The sequence below is a fragment of the Delphinus delphis genome, chromosome 10 (assembly GCF_949987515.2).
Source record: "Delphinus delphis chromosome 10, mDelDel1.2, whole genome shotgun sequence".
Classification (NCBI taxonomy): Eukaryota; Metazoa; Chordata; class Mammalia; order Artiodactyla; family Delphinidae; genus Delphinus; species Delphinus delphis.
Window position 1 is genome coordinate 62,406,865 of NC_082692.2, and position 17,871 is coordinate 62,424,735.

At 38.6% G+C, this 17,871-nt stretch overlaps 1 protein-coding gene across 1 annotated transcript in view; it reads left to right on the forward strand.

The window, feature by feature from the left end:
* The window catches only part of SACM1L (SAC1 like phosphatidylinositide phosphatase), a 66,387-nt gene that overhangs the window by 17,161 nt on the left and 31,355 nt on the right, over positions 1-17,871 (forward strand). The window contains exons 3-7 of the mRNA XM_060022333.1: positions 2,410-2,484; positions 4,013-4,140; positions 10,204-10,353; positions 13,161-13,220; positions 14,128-14,161. Of these exons, the coding sequence (XP_059878316.1) occupies positions 2,410-2,484; positions 4,013-4,140; positions 10,204-10,353; positions 13,161-13,220; positions 14,128-14,161 (447 nt within the window). The remainder of the gene's footprint in view (positions 1-2,409; positions 2,485-4,012; positions 4,141-10,203; positions 10,354-13,160; positions 13,221-14,127; positions 14,162-17,871) is intronic.

Consider the following 17,871-nt stretch of genomic DNA (forward strand, 5'->3'; position numbering starts at 1 on the left):
GTTTTGTTGGTATGTTAGGTTCCTTTCTAGCTGTAAGATTTGAATTATTTGAGTGTGAGAAAGTTGTTTTAGCATTAAGTGTGTGGAATGTTAACAGCTGATTTGGTTTCGAAAATATTCATGACTATGAGGATAATTTAATAAATGAAAAATAATATATACATCACTGGGTAAAACTTGTGTTTTAGGCAGAATGATTTTCCTAAGCTTTATCTATCTATCTTATCTATCAATCCAGTTATAATTTAGCTTTGCTTCTCTGGGGTGTGAAAAGCAACTTGTTTTTCAATTGTGTGGAACACTGATTTCTGACTAGATTAATGTGAAGTAATTTTGGTAACGAATTAATGTATCATGTGATACCACATTTAGAATTTCATGTTTAAAAATTTACCTCTAGATAGTGTTCTGTATTAATTTTTTTCTGAAGGGCAGTATTTGAGTAACCATAGAGTAGGCATTCGGTAAATGGTAAATATCCTTTGAACGGATTAAGTGAAACATGAAAATATTTTGCATAGGATACTAAAGTGTAAGAAAGGTAGGACTATAAATCTCCATTTCCTTGGTTGTCTGCTTTTTCCGGTAAGCTTTTCCTTTGACCAAATAAAGTAAGAGCTGTTTTAGCTTGATAATTTGGCATTTCCTGTGACTGTTGCTTGGTAACTGCGCTCTCAGAATAGCTGGCTGATGTTGACCACCCTTAGTGTACTTCTGAAGTTTAGTCCCACTACTTCTTTATAACATATTGATTCAACCCAGTGTCTTTTTTATTTTTTTGGAGGGGAGACGGGCTGGGGGTGGTGGGCCTTGCCACGAGGATCTTAGTTCCCCGACCAGGGATCCATCCCGTGCCTCCGGCAGTGGAAGCTCGGAGTCCTAACCACTGGACCACCAGAGAATTCCCTACCACCTAGTGTCTCATAAAAGCTTTAGTATGGATGTATTTTCAATTATTTTTTGTCCTTTCAGTGACATTTTATTTGTAAGTAGAGAATGCAGACCCATTTGAGTGGACAAAGCTAAAGGTTTTGAATAGTTTGGATGTAAAAATGATAACCGAACAGTCATTGGTAGACACATGAAGAGATACTTTGACCTGAAGCTAGTGATGATGAGGGGCTGTCGATCACAGTTTCTCTGGTAGTTTCCTTTTACCATTGGGAATACAAACCATTGCCACCGAAAGAGGAATTTTTTTTCTTCCCTGAAAAACCAACATAGTCTTAGGAATTATCATAGTGTTATTGCTGTTACGCTCCAGTTAATGTAACTTACAGCTGTATCAGTAGTACATTTATGTTTATCAATGATCTCAGTATATTCAGAATCTTCTCTGAGCTTTAAACTGCACTGGTATTTCCATTTTTCATGGTAATTAATTATGGCATAGTATTGCTAAGTAAATTGAATTATTGAGAGAAACAAGTGAATTTTAGACCTTATTCAGAATTAGTTTATTTAGAAAAACAGGGCTGCCTTTAAGAAACAGGACTGGAGTTTACAGCAGTGTTTCAAAATGGGTCCCAGGCTGATAATTAAACTGTGACTGAAAGAAAAATTTTATAGCCACATAGGTTTGGAAAACTTTGAATTAAACAGTGGAACAGCTTTCGTTTACTGTAGGCCTTCTCAGAGCCTTTAATTTCCTACTGTGCATTGTGACTCTGGGAGAAGGAGTAGAGTTAGTATGGATATAGCAAAATAAGTTTCTTTGACTGGGAGACCCTACCTCCCCCCTTTTTGGGCATTATTCCCTAAACTAGAGTTGTACAAAATATGTTTTGTGAAACACATTGGCTTAAAGTTTAACAACTGTGAAATGAACCTTGTAATGTAAGGTAGTCTTTATTAATAACGGCATTATTGATAAAATCGCAGCTAATGGTATTGCCTCCCTGGATACCTGTATCAGTTTCTTTTAGACGTGAACAGGAGGCTTTTCCTTCCTCCTCCCCTCTTGAATCTTGGCCTCCATGTCTCACATTCTTATTAGGGAATTAGGCGAGTCTTTTTTTTGCATTCCATTTGTTGCATGTTGAGATTAAAATCTTGTTTCAACTTCCATTTACTTTCTAATTCTCTTAAAGGGGTAAAGATTTGGTTTCTGACAAGAGATTGAATAAATTTGGTTGAAAATTGGCATTGGAAATAACCCTTAATTTACGTCGTGAGGTTGCTGAAGCATGTTACTTTTGGCACCATATTCTAGACAGGCAGAGACCTTTATATGTAACATGGACATCTTTGTTTTATATTCTGCCAAAGTGGAGGTCTAACACTAATGAAGGAATATTGTTTTCTTAGAACAAAGCGTGCATATTGAAGTAACCATTGAAATGAAACTACATTTCTCTTTCAGTTGGTGAGCTTTTTCTAAGTGATTTTTCTTTACTTTCTTCCTTAAAGTCAAGAAAGATATTCCTCCTTCAGCTGTCACAAGACCAATATTTGGTATACTGGGCACAATTCATCTGGTGGCAGGTAAGAAAAATGAGCTAAGATGGACAAGAAGGTAATTAAATCGATGCTATTAGAGTATAAGATGAAGGCACACTTTATATCTTGCTTTAGGCAATAAATCTGTAGGTGTTTGTCATTAATTTATACCCCAAATAGCAAGTGGTTAAATTTGTAAGCCTGAGGTTCTATTTTTTTTTAATTAATTAATTAATTTATTTATTTTTGGCTGTGTTGGGTCTTGGTTGCTATGCGCGTGCTTTCTCTAGTTGCGACGAGCGGGGGCTACTCTTCATTGTGGTGCACAGGCTTCTCATTGCGGTGGCTTCTCTTGTTGCAGAGCACGGGCTCTAGGCACACGGGCTTCAGTAGTTGGGGCTCGTGGGCTCCAGAGCACAGATTCAGTAGATGTGGCACACGGGCTTAGTTGCTCCACGGCATGTGGGATCTTCCCGGATCAGGGCTCGAACCCATATCCTCTGCATTGGCAGGCGGATTCTTCACCACTGTGCCACCAGGGAAGTCCTGGACCAGAGTATTCTAAACCTTCAACTCCGTGGCTCTGTGTTATTAGGAAAGTGATGGTTTTTAATCTAAATTTTATTTCATTGAACTTTTGAAAAGTTCCTATCGTATCAGGCACAGTGCTGGATGTTATTTATAAAAGATGCAAGTCCCTTTTGTCCTGTAGCTTACAGTTGAGTGAGAGAGGCATTTAAATAGTAAATTACTGCAGAACAATGTAACAAGTTCTAGGAGAGAGATGTACATAGGAAAACTTTCAGGGAGGGCACTTGTGGTTAGAGCCTTGAACAGATGTGAATAATTAATCTAGTGGTAAAGGCTTACCCTGGTTTATTTGTGGGAGGAGGAGGTGGCCAGGATCAGGGTTGGTGTATTAATGCATGGTGCTGGGATCGCTTCTTGATTCCTGACCACTCATCTTCGGAATGTTGCAGTAGCCAGTTAGTTATACTGCCCCAGCACATTTCTCTACCATTTAGAATGACATGAAGGACATGGGAGGTGTAGATATCTGCAGTGGCCAGATATTATGACCTATGATGCTTTAAGCTACACATCGGGAAATGCATTAGCAGAGGCCCGTATGCTTTGGGGATGACAGGAGAGTGAGAGAGAAGCGTTTTCTGTCTGTACTTTCCATCTGCTAGGATCACTGCTCTGGTTACCAAAAGCTTTTACTTTTATCTTTCTGAGAAAAAATTTGATCTTTCAGTAAAAATTTGTCTAAATAATATGCTGGTCTTTCTATTCATAAATTATAAGATTGCTTTTCAAAAAGTATGGGTCCTTTATCTATTTAGCACAGCTCTCGCCTTTATTTATTTTGGCTGCGCCTCAAGGCTTGCAGGACCTTAGTTCCGTGACCCGAGATCAAACTTGCACCCTCGGCAGTGAAAGCGCGGAGTCCTAACCACTGGACTGCCAGGGAATTCCCGTAACTCTTGCCTTTAAAGAATAAGGACTGCTATTTCTGGCTTTACAGTTGCCTTATTTCTATTTATGTGTACTTGGCTCTGCTTTTTTGCAGGTAATTATCTAATTGTCATTACCAAAAAGAAAAAAATAGGTGAATTTTTCAATCATGTAATCTGGAAAGCAATAGATTTTGATGTCCTTTCTTATAAGAAGACAATGTTGCACTTAACTGATATTCAGGTAAGAACTGGAAGCACTTACTAATTGCAAAATCCAAAGAAGTCCCGTGGGGTGGATGGGGAAGGGAGGTGGAACACAAAGAATGTTTGATGGATTTCTTTTAAACCTAATTATTTAGACAATGCATAGAGCATGGTCACTCTACATACCTAGCCCTAAAGTGTATTTTTTTAAAAAACTGTTCATATATTTTATTGCACTTGGGTTTTTTTTAACTGACTCAATTCTTAGATATGAAATTTCATACGAGAGAAAAGGACAGACTGAAAATGCACGTGTAGTCAACACGTAGATTTAACTTCATATCATTTTTGTGAAGAAATAAAATATTAAATGTCTTTCCACCATTGAAAGCAGTTATACTCCAATAAAGATGTTAAAAGAGATAAAAATAAAAGGGATGCTCCTATATATTACTAAAAAAAAAAAATTATCTTTGAAGTTCCACTCATCCCGTTTCATTCCCTCTTTCCCTAGGGAGAAAGCTTTCTTCAGTTTTGCCACATGGGAATATAAGTGTGTGTGCATGTGTACACGTTCAAGCAGTCCTCTTTTTGCACAGTTCCTATATGCATGGATTTCAGTTACCACAGTTTAGTTAACACCAGTTCCCGACAACACAGTTTAAATTTCAGTTACCATGATATATTGACTAAAGAATTAGCTCACCAAAGATGAAAGTGCAATGAAACAAAAAATGACGACTCTAGAAGTGAAATTCAAACTGAACATGAATAGAGTATAGAAGAAATAGCTGATGGTGGGAATAAGAGACTCTGGATACGCAGCCAGAGGTCTCAGTGAAGGTGATGTTATCGACATGAATGGTCAAGTGGTTGTGATGAAAAGGTTGAACATGTCCCAGAGCAAGTGATGCCGGTAACAAACTTCACGTTAAAGGAACTCACAGAAGTGTTTCATGATGTTAATAGTACGAAGGATTAAGTGTTAGAAGCTAGTTCAGGCTTAGATGTACGACAGTTCATCAGGGTGTAGAAAAGATGGTATCATAAGTTACATGATGAGAAGAATGCAAGCACTGTTCAGGCTACTCTTGATAAATTTTGACCAGAAGTAAAATACTTTTAATTATCAGTGTTTCAAATGACAGTATACTAAACAACGTTTTACTATTTTTTCATTTCCCTATACATTTATAACTTACAGTAGGAGAGTTTTTAATGTGTTGATTAAAAAAATTTTAAGTCATGAAATGATCCTAACTTTCCTATTGATTATTAAGATAGTTTAAGATTATTAAGATTAAGATAACATCGTCATTTTTATAGTCCCACCCTATCATGCAAAGTGAAGATTGCCTGTATTCATATTCAAACAATATCTGTTTTTGCTTGCAGTATATTTTAAAACTTACATGAATGGCATTAACCCTGTTCTAGTTTTTGAAAATTACTTTTTTAAGTCAACATTATGTTTAGAGATTTACATCTGTTGAGTACTTGTTTTCTAAATGTACTTTATTTATAGTATTTGCTTTTTAAAAATTTTAAGCTGTATTTTTATTCCCAGGATTACAAAGTTTGTTTTTAAAAGAAAGCTAATTATTCTAAAATATGTATCCTACCTATGATAAACATTAAAAAAAAAATCAGTCCTAGCACTATTGTCTTATTGACTAAGTAAAGCTGTAGAGTATGGTTTTTATACTTTAAACTTAAAATTTCTTTCTTACTGTATATATATCTATCAATATATTAATAAATTAATTCTCTATGAGACATGATAATTTAAGGCAATAAAAATGGTTGTTTTCATTTAATAGCCTAGTAATATTTACTTGAACAGTTTCTTCTTTATTGCTATAGTTTGTTTTCAGGCTATGTAACTAATTTTAGCATTCCTTGCTGTATATGCTTTGCTTACTTATACCTTTTGTTTTTTTACAAAAATGGTGAGGCCAAATTAAAAATTTTGTATGTAGATTCGTAACATGAATTAACATGTTAATCATCTGCTAAACATTAAACGGTAACAAACATTAAAAAATATTTTTTGAAACAAGGATAAAAACAAATGTCAATCTTGGTATTCATTGGGAAAGCCAGCTAAAATGATTATCAGAAAATAAATAGATATACTGCTTTTACTGGATCTTCCTTTATTGCTTATTGAAGTATAATTGACTTACAATATTATATTAGTTTCAGGTGTACAACATGGTAATTCAGTATTTTTATGCATTTTAAAATGATCACCATGAGAAGTCAAGTTACCATCTGTCACCATACAAAGTTACTAAAATATTATTGACTGTATTCTGTATGTTGCATATTATATCCCCATGACTTACTTATTTTATAAATGGAAGTTAGTATCTCTTAATCTGCCTTACCTATTTCATTCATCCTTCCTACCCCTCCCTCCCCACTGGCAACCACCAGTTTGTTCTCTGTCTATGGGTCTGTTTGTATCATTTTTTTCCTCTTTTTAAATTTTTTTTATTGGAGTAAAATTGCTTTACAATGTTGTATTAGTTTCTGCGGTACAATGAAGTGAGTCAGCTATACCTATATCCCCTCCCTCTTGGACCTCACTCCCACCACCCGCCCCTATCCCACCCATCTAGGTCATCACAGAGCACTGAGCTGAGCTCCCTGTGCTATACAGCAGGTTCCCACTAGCTAGCTATTTTACACATGGTAGTGTATTTATGTCATACCTAATCTCCCAGTTCGTCCCACCCTCCTCTCCCCCCTGCTGCCCGTGTCCACATGTCTGTTCTCTATGTTTACATCTCTAATCCTGCCCTACAAATAGGTTTATCTGTACCATTTTTCTGGATTCCACATACATGCGTTAATATACGGTACTTGTTTTTCTCTTTGTGGCTTACTTCACTCTCTATGACAGACTCTAGGTCCATCCACATCTCTACAAATGACCCAATTTCATTCCTTTTTATGGCTGACTAATATTCCATTGTATATATGTACCACATCTTCTTTATCCATTCGTCTACCGTTGGACGTTTAGGTTGTTTCCATGTCCTGGCTATTGTAAATAGTGCTGCAGTGAACATTGGGGTGCGTGTATCCTTTTGAATTATGGTTTTCTTGTCAGTGTCTTACAGTTTTCTAATGAGAGGTCTTTTACCGCCTTGGTTAGATTTATTCCTAGGTATTTTATTCTTTTTCATGCAGTTGTAAATGGGATTGTCTTCTCAATTTCTCTTCCTGTTAGTTCATTGTTACTGCATAGAAATGCAACAGACTTCTGTATTTTTAAAATTTATTTATTTTATTTTTGGCTGCATTGGGTCTTCGTTGCTGCATGTGGGCTTTCTCTAGTTGCGGCAAGTGTGGGCTACTCTCTGTTGTGGTGTGCAGGCTTCTCATTGGAGTGGCTTCTCTTGTGCGGAACGTGGGCTTTAGACATGCGAGCTTTAGTAGTTGTGGCACGTGGGCTCAGTAGTTGTGGCTTGCAGGCTCTAGAGCGCAGGCTCAGTAGTTGTGGCGTGTGGGCTTAGTTGCTCCACAGCACGTGGGATCTTCCCGGACCAGGGCTTGAACCTGTGTCCCCGGCATTGGCAGGCAGATTCCTAACCACTGCGCCAGCAGGGAAGTCCTATTCTACTAGTTTTTTGGTGGCATCTTTACTTTGGGGTTTTCTATAGTATCATGTCATCTGCAAACAGTGACAATTTTACTTCTTTTCAATTTGGGTTCCTTTGATTTCTTTTTCTTGTCTAATTGCTGTAGCTAGGACATCTAATAATATGTTGAGTAGAAGTAGTGAGAATGGGCATCCTTGTTTTATTCCTGATCTTAGAGGAAATGCTTTCAGCTTTTCACTGTTGAGCTTGATGTTGGCTGTAGGTTTGTCATATATGGTCTTTTTTTTTTTTGGCCCCGTCACGTGGTTTGTGGGACTTTAGTTCTCCGACCAGGGATTGAACCTGGGCCCTCAGCAGGGAGAGCACGGAGTCCTAACCACTTGACCGCCAGGGAATTCCCTGGTCTTTATTAATAATGTTAAGGTATGTTCCTTGTATACCCACTTTGTTGAGAGGTTTTATCATAAATGGATATTGGATTTTGTAAAAAGCTTTTTCTGCATCTATTGAGATGATCATATGATTTTTATTCTTCAGTTTGTTAGTGTGGTGTATCATATTGATTGATTGGTGGATATTAAACTGTCCTTCTGTTCTTGGGATCAGTACCACTTGATCATGGTGTGTGATCTTTTAAATGTACTGTTGAATTTGGTTTGCTAATGTTTTGCTGAGGATTTTTGCATTTGTGTTCATCAGTAATGTTGACCTATAATTGTCTTTATCTGCTTTTGGTATCAGGGTAATGCTAGCCTCATGGAATGAGTTTGGAAGCATTCCTTCCTCCTCAATTATTTGGAATAGTTTGAGAAGGATAGGCGTTAACTCTTCTGTCAACGTTTGGTAGATTCACCTGAGAAGCCATCTGATCCTGGACTTCGTTGGTAGTTTTTTGATTACTGATTCAATTTCGTTACTGGTAATAAATCTGTTCATATTTTCTGTTTCTCCCCGATTCAGTCTTGGGAGATTGTACGTTTCTAGACATTTATCCATTTCTTTTCGGTTGTCCATTTTATTGGTGTACAATTATTTGTAATAATCTCTTATGATCCTTTGTATTTCTGTGGTGTTGGTTGTAATTTGTCCTCTTTCATTTCTGATTTTAGTTAGGCCCTACGTCCTTTTTTCTTAATGAGTCTGGCTAAAGGTTTATCAATTTCTATTTATCTTTTCAGAAAAACAGGTCTTAGTTTCATTGTTCTTTTCTGTTGTTTGCCCTGGGGTGTCCCGGCACTGGTGCCGGCCTGCCGGTGGGCAGGTAAGCCCCTGCACTAGTAGGCCAGAAGGAGGACTCCAAAAGGGCACTTGCTAGCACCAGTGTCCTCGTGGTAGAACAAACTCCCTGAGACAGCTGCTGCCAACATCTGCATCCCCAGTAGCAGTCCCAGTTGCCTCCTGCCTCTCCAGGAGGCTCGCAAAGATCACTAAGTGGGTCTGACTTAGACTCCTTTTAAATGCCTCCATGCTATAGGACTTGGAGCATGTGAGATTTTGTATGGGCCCTTTAAGAGTGGAGTCTCTGTTTCCTACAGTTGTTCTGCTCTCCTGCACACAAACCCTTCTGGCCTTCAAAGCCAGACATTCTGGGGGCTTGTCTTCTTGGTGCAAGATCGTTGGCCTCAGTAGCTGATGTGGAGCTCAGACCCCTTGCTCACTGGGGAGAACCTCAGCAATTGTGATTATTCTCCCCATTTGTGGGTCACCTACCTGAGAGTGTGGGTCTTGACTATACCAGGTCTCCACCCCTCCTACCCATATCATGGTTTCTTCTTTATATCTTTAGCTGTGAAAAATCTGTTCCACTAGTCTTCAGGTTTCTCTCATAGATAGTTGTTCTGTGAATAGTTGTAGTTTTGGTGCACCTGTGGGAGGAGGTGAGCTCAGGGTCTTCCTACGCTACCATCTTGGCCACTTCTCTCTCTCCTGGACTTTTCTTTTCAGTCTTTGCTTTTTTTTTTTTGGTAAAGAATTCCATTTTACTTCCCAACTAGCCCAAACCAGTAAAGTTTCTTAGGAATGAGGATGGTATTGTTCTCTCATTATTGACTCTCTGTTACTGGGCCCCTCATGAATTTATGTTTTTCTTCTGTCAAATGAGGATAATTAATGCTAAACTAGCAAGGGGTTGCTGTGAAGATAAAGGAGAATCTCTGTAAAGTGTCTGGGACGCAGTAGGTCATAACGTAAGGTGGTGATGTTGTGTTAAAGTAACTCTTCTGCCCTTTAAAGTAAAAATTGTGAAGGATACCAATGGGAAAGGAGGTCTCCCTAATCAGTTAATATAATACCCTATGGTGTGGAGCATTGTCCATATATCAGGAACTGTCCCAGGTCCTGGGGAAATGGTGAGCATCCTGCCCAGTCTTTGAGCCAGTGGCATTTAACAGGGCTGAACTTTCAGGTTTTTATTTTCACTCTTTTGTCATGTTGATAGATTCCTTTTCAAGTACAAGATAGACTGATTATTTGCTCTCCTTTGTTTACAGTTACAAGATAACAAAACTTTCCTAGCAATGATAAACCATGTCTTGAGTGTGGATGGATTTTATTTTTCAACGACATATGATTTGACCCATACTTTGCAGCGGCTGTCTAACACTAGTCCAGAATTCCAGGAAATGAGTCTCTTGGAAAGGGTAAGCTTAATCTTCAGTTATTATTACTTTTTTTTAATTTTAAGGAGCTTTTCTCTATTTCATCCATAAAATACATATTGATTTTTCTCAGTCCTGGCTCTATCAGGATCATGTATGGGGCTTTGAAAGTATACCATGTTTCAAATAGACATCTCATTTCCAAATTCAGGACCCCAGAATCTGTGTATGTTACACAGACAGGATTGAGAACCACAGGGGTCCATTTTTAGAAATCTAGCTTAAACATGAATGTTGGTAATTTCCTAGCTCTCTGTGTTCTGTGTTGTAACGGTTATTAGCATTAGCAACATAATTGTACTTGTAAAATTAATGTTCTAATGGATGATGTTCTTTCTGCAGTGGTGCTTTTTATGGTTTTTACAAGTAGAAAAGTAAAAACTTAAGAACTTGAAAAATATGCTTTTGTTTAGGGTGGGGTTTTTGGTTATTTTATTGACTTAAGTGTTTCTTTAAAACTGGACCTCAGGTGATTTCAACATAAAATTTCTGCTGTTCAGGAACCTAGATAATTGCTGCCTTGATTTTTTGTTAGCAAAAGTAGATACGTTTAGGGGACAGACAGCAGTTAAAAGGCTGCTGTCAAAAAAAAAAAGTCAGTTATCTGTTAGTTTGGACCATACGAAATTGCGACTAATTGACCATATTTGACCAATAAAAATGATCATTTTATATAGCTCAACCTATATCTTTTTTTTTTTTTTTTTTTTTTTTTTTGGCTGCATTGGGTCTTTGTTGCTGCGTGTGGGCTTTCTCTAGTTGCGGCGAGCAGGGGCTACTCTTCATTGCAGTGCACAGGCTTCTCATTGCGGTGGCTTCTCTTGTTGCGGAGCACGGGCTCTAGGCGCGCGGGCTTCAGTAGTTGTGGTTCGTGGGGTCTAGAGCACAGGCTCAGTAATCGCAGCGCACGGGCTTAGTTGCTCCGCGACATGTGGCATCTTCCCGGACCAGGGATCAAACCCGTGTCCCCTGCATTGGCAGGTGGATTCTTAACCACTGTGCCACCAGGGAAGTCCTAAATCGATATTTTAGTTGACTGGCTTTTTAAAGACTTTATAGTCTATAATTTTGTAAGATTATATGTAGGCTTCAATGTAAGTTTAGACGTAGGCTAAGCAATGAAGAAATTTGGCTTTTAACTGCAAAGAGACTCTTGCTTTTTTGCTACAGTCTCCATTCGGTATGAAATGTCTCTCAGATGCCTGCCATGTACCAGGCACTATACTAGCCACCGGCCACACAGGATGAAAAGACATGCCCCTGCCTCTCGGGAGCCTGCAGTCTACTGGGGAAGTGGAAGTCCAGGCAATCACAGAACAAGGGACAATTGCTGTCACAGAGATAGGTACCCAAGTGTGGTAGGATCCTGAAGGAAGGCGGGACTCACTCTGTCTGGGGGAGTCAGGGACGACTGTACAGAGGAAGGTGATTTTTGAGCCGAGACTTAATGATGAATAGGCCTTATTGATGAGGCGGCAGTGGGAGAAGGAGGGTTCCAGTCAGAGGCAGTGGCAGTATTAGGCTAAACTGAAGAAGAAGCCATCTCATCTGTTGGGATGGGAGGGAATTTTTTGTCAGCTAATCAGAAGAGTCAAAGTTACCATAACTTGGGGAATCACAAAAGTGATCAGTGAATCATATATACTATAAACATTTTATCTCAACTTAAAACATAAAATTTTACATTGGTCAATTTTTTGATGTAGGATCATAAGCTTTTCTTTGTTTTTGGTTCCTTGATTCCTAATTGTCTTTCCTGTATAAATTATATCCATAATGCTTTCCAGTTTGAGTCTCTTTAAAGATTTTGACACTTACAGAGCAGTCTGTTTGCAGAATACCATATATTTTTACTATGTTTCTCCAGTCTTTTATAGTTGCCATTTTTACTCCTAATTCAACAGAAGTTTTGTTTTTGGCAACTTGCCTTTTATCAAGTTCTGTTGTAAATCATTCAACTTTATAGAAAGATCAGTTTATTTTTAAGTCATATTTCATTGATTTATAAAATAGTTAAATTATGTTATGAATAATAAGAAAAACTGGCACAAACTGATTGGGAACACACAGTCTGAATCTCAGGAAGTGTACCGTTCAACTGGTTATGCCTGAGTGCAAGAGCCACTCCTCGTGACTTTCTGCTGGGGACGGGGGACAGGGGAGTGTCCGTTGCTGTGTTTTATAAAGAGAATGAAGAGAATTGGTTAGTCTACTGAGTTGTTGAGGGAGTTTCTTCTGTATAGTTTGAAAGTCAGAGTGGCCAAAGATGAGAGCAGAGAGTTAAGTAGGGGTTGCCAGATTCCAGGACTGGTTAGGCCATGTGAAGATTTGGTTCTTTAGATGACTGTGAACCAGTGAAGAATTTCCAGCAGACAGGAGACGTGTCATGTTAGACAACTGTTGGCAGCATGTGGAGGAAGGGTGTGAAGGGCCAGGCTAAGGCTTGAGGCTAGGGAGGCTGTTTTAGTAGTTGGGATGCAATCAGGTGTTAGCCAGGGGTGGTGAGAATAGATATGTAGAAGAGGAAATGGATCTGGAAGGGGATTTAGGACTCGGTGGTTGATTAAATATAAGAGAAAGAGCCTGTGGGGACTGTCAGGTTTCTGTATGGGCCAGCAGCACTGGCTTGAGGCAACGAGACAGGGATACCCGAAGTGTTCTTTTTGCAGCATGTCAAAGAGACCTGCTCCTAGCCACCAGGTGGAGACATTGATTGTTATACTTTTCTTTCTGTAGAAACTCAAATTGGCAGGAGATACTGAATACTAATTTTAAAACTTCTCTCTTAGGCAGACCAGCGGTTTGTATGGAATGGTCATCTTCTAAGAGAACTTTCTGCTCAGCCAGAGGTAATGTACACTAAATAAAACCAGCTTATTTGTTACAGTTCAAGTTTTAATTGAATACATGTTATAAAATGGCTACCTAATCGCCAAGGATTTTGGTAAAGAATTCTAATTTAACTCTGTTTATAACTTACGGACTTTGATCCGATCTACCCTCCCACATCATTGTAGGTTGAAGAAGCCTAATTATTTTACTCAGATCTTCTATAGAAGCCTTAAATAAAGAAAAAAATACCTCAGTATAAATACATTGCTTTCTATAAGTGAGAGAGAGAGAATGGGTCTTGGTAGATGAATAATGTTAGAAATCGGGCCAGAGCTAATTCCCCAGGCAGTGGAGAGCTTTGCATTTGTCTTCCTATGGGAACCTGACTCCCTTCAGTCACCCAGGATAGACATGCATAGGTGTCACCTTCCTCTGTTCTTGGTTTATACAAATGAGATGTAAACAAGGAGGCCACCTAGGAAGCATAATGTATTGAATCTAGGTAAACAGATTTGCCTAATGGCATTATCCCTTGGCATTTGCTTTGCTTTTTGGGAAAAGTAGTTTAAACTGCAAACCATTAATGTGGAGATATCTTTTCCCTGGAGCAGTGAACTTGTTGCGGGCAAAGACTGAAAAGGAGGGAGATAAACATTCTGCAACTTCATGTAGTTTTATTAGTGTTCCAAAATCTGGAAATGTTCAAGCCAAATGATTGTAGCACATACTTAATTTTTTTTAATTAAAAAGACAATGTTACACTAGAGAAATGTCTTTAAAATTAAAAGTTACCCATAAGCTTACTACTTTGTTTTATTTGTATATTACCTCCCCATCTGTAAATATATTTTATATAGTGCTTCTTTTTGTTTATTATTTTTGAAGTATATTTATTCCTAAACATAACATACATCTTCATTTCAGGTCCATCGGTTTGCTCTTCCGGTATTATATGGCTGTATCCTTACATATTACTCTTTAGTTTTCTAGCAGCCTTTATTTAAATATTATTAGAATTTAGATTTAAAGACAGTCTCAAATATTACATGAGGAGAGTATTTTAGAATTAGTAGAAATCTCTTTTGATAATAATATCAAACCATTAACATAAAATCTTAGAATACTGGTTGGAAATGACCTTTTTCTTTTAATAGAATAAACTCTTTAGACTGACTAATGCTCTCTGGGGCTGGTGTTTTAAAAGAAGAAATATGTCCACTGTGTTTTGGCTTTATTAGACTTTGTATCAATAAACAAGAATAGTTTTAGCCTATTGAAAATTTTCCTTAGCAATTAAAAAAGTTAGACTTAGGAACTAGGGTAACCAGCAAGTTGGAGAGGAGAATTACAATTAAAAATTATATTTTTCATTTGAAATAGCCACAGAAAAATGAAAATACATGGTGTACAAAGAATGATGCTTGGGGTGAGGTGTAGTACAAATACAAAATGAGTAATGGTTATCTAATTGTAAGTTCATTTTTAAAGCTAATCTTTATCATAGACATCATAATAAAAATAGGGAAGCAAAGTGAGCTGGCTGTTAAAGGGTAAGCACAATGGGCTGATGAGTGCCTATAGTCAGGACTCTGCCCTGCAGAAACTGAGGGGATCTTTCTATCACATACCCACAAAGAAGCTTATTAACTAACACACAGTCTGTGATTTATTTGTTCATTATGTTAGTATGATTTCCTTAAATTATTATGCTTGTTATACTTAAAAACAGAAAAGTAATGCAGGAAACATTTTCCACAGTTGCGGGGGAATAAAAAGCAGAAAATGTCAGGATAAAAGCTCCTGTTTATTCTGGTTTTTGTTTTTGTTTTTCCCTGGAGCTCTCTAAGTTCTCCTAAGGATAAAATAATAACAAGTGTACTATTTAGGTAGTGCTTTAAGGGTTTGGGCCAGTTGTGTGTATGTGTTTTTTTAATTCCAAAATGAGATTGTGAATGGGCAAATAATAACAAATGAGATTATAGAACACTTTTTCTAGGTGATTTTAGAAAGTTTATCTATTTAGCTTTAAATCTGAAGTTTTACATTGGCTTTTGTTTAGTGTAGCTTTTTGACTAGACCTGTCCTCAGATGTTTCCTGTACTTAGAGATCGGCAAGAAAAAAGGGCCCAAGGCGGGAGTGTGACTGGAGCAGAGAATGGACAGGGAGTAGGAGCTGTGTTCAGAGAGGCTGCTGGACCCACATTATGCAGGGCCTTAGAGGCTTTGTCTTTTACTTTAACTGTTAAGGGAAACTATTGGGATTTGAGTAGAGGATTGTCATGGTAAGACAGGATCACTCGGACAGTGATGTAGAGAATATGCCAAAGGTGAGCAGGGGAGGATGCAAGGAATAGCTAGGAGCAGTTGTAGTAATCAGGATGGAGGTGATGTTGCCTGGGACCAGGGCGGTAGCTGATGGTGATGAAAAATGGTCAGGTTCTAGATATGTTTTGAAAGTGCAGCTAAAAGGATTTTCTGACAAATTATACATGGGGAATGAAGGAGGGTTGAGTATGAGTCTTAAGATTTTTGGCCAGAGTAAGTGGAAGGAAGCCATGCATTGTGGTGGGGAAGAGCCGAGTTGGAAGGCAGGCCAGAGTATCTGGACTTCTATTTGGACATGTTGAGCTTGAGATTTCTGTAAATATCCAAGTAGAGATTGTCAAGAAGACATAGATTAATGGAACTGGAGTTTAGGAGAGAAGTCCATGTTGGAGACGTAAATTTTTTTTTTTTTTTTTTTTTTTTTGGAGACATAAATTTGAAAGTCCTCAGGGTATAGATGGCATTTAAAGCCATGAAGTGGGATGAGATCATCAAAGGAAGAAATGTATATGGAGAAGAAAAAGGTGTAGAGAAAGAAGACAGCCTGAAGGGGGTTCTAGATAGTGAATAAATGCTAGAGCCACGGACTACAGGCCTCAGGACAAAGGACTTCTGAAGTGGGGGAACCAAAGTAAGTGAACTAAAAGGACGAGTCATATAGAGTTACTCTAAGATTTGAAGTTGGAAAAATGAACCAGCAAAGGCAAGTGAGGAAGAGAAGAACCAACCAATTGAGAGTAGTGTCCCAGAAGCAAATGAAAATAAGGTTTCCAAGCAGAGAGTCTCATCAGCTGATATGCTGCTGGTTGTTTAAAAATGACCATTAGATTGAGAGTCCGCCTACCGATGCAGGGGACACGGGTTCGTGCCCCGGTCTGGGAAGATCCCACATGCCGTGGAGTGGCTGGGCCCGTGAGCCATGGCCGCTGGGCCTGCGCGTCCGGAGCCTGTGCTCTGCAACGGGAGGGGCCGCAACAGTGAGAGGCCCGCATACTGCAAAAAAAAAAAAAAAAAGACCATTAGGGAGGTTATGTTCCTGTTTCCCCCACTTCTCCCCAAATGGGGGCTGTTACCAGATGCTGGGAAGAAAGATTTTGGAGAAGGTGGGAGCACAGCCACATGCTGGAGCAATGTCCTTGAGTGTGTGAGGGGGTGGGGTCTAGTACACAGGTCGAAGGCCTGACATAGACAGCTTGTCCACCATCCAGCTCATCCGCCCTAGTAGAAAGGAAGCAGCTATGGTGGACGTGGAGGCTAGTAGGTAGATAGATGTGGTGGGAGCATGTGGATGGCTTTTATTTTCACAGTGAAATTGGAAGCAGTGCCATTAGCTGTGAGTAGTAGCTGGAGGTTGAAGAGAAAGTGTGAAATGGGCATCCCCAAGTGGGAGTGCATGGCCCTGAGAGTCACTAATTGATAAAAGATTAGAAGTAAATACATCGACATTTTAAAAGTTGTGTCATGGTGGTGGGATTCTGCATGATTTTTCTTTTTCTTTCGTTCCTTACATGCTTTTGGATGGATATTCATCTTGTAATCAGAAGAAAATGATTCATAAAACAGACATATTCCATGCTATACTCAGTTCTCTTAGAGGCAGATCCATGTCTGATTCATCTTTGTGCCCTGCTCCAAATGAATGAATGAGTAAATACGGCTTTGGAGTCTTCTCTAGTACTGTGGTTTTAAAGGTTTGTGAATTGGGAGCTCAAGATGACTCATTATTAAGTCTGATGATACCAGGTGATAGAGAGGGATGAATCACAAGAAATTCATATTGCTAGTATCATTTGGTACCACTATTTTGAAAATTATTTGGCATTTCCTTATGGATTTACCAGGCCTTCCCCTCTACATACACAATACATTTATACAGGAGGTTTTTCAAAAATGTTTACGGCACCACTGTTAGAGCAAACTCTGAGCACCACGAGTTCCATCAGCAGAAGAATTAGGGCTGTTGTGACATGGTTCTTATAGATTGCACACAACAATGAAGAGGACCAAACTACTGCTTCATGCAGTGCAAGGATGACTCTTAGGTACTTACTGGGGGCATAAACAAGGACTTGAAGTTTTTTAAGAGTGTTGTGCCATTTTTATAAAACTCAAAAGCAAGCTGTGTGTTTTCACGTCATGGTTGCATATAATGAAACTAAGAAGGCAGGGGGATCGTCTCCACAGGGCTTCTGGGGAAGAAGGCAGTTGGATGGGATGAAGAAGGAACAGATACTAGATTCAGGGCTTTGATACTTTTCGCAAGTCGGAGGTAGGTTTATAGATATTTATTTTATTATGCTCTTAATGCTTTATAATGGATGAATCAAATTACATTAAGCAAAA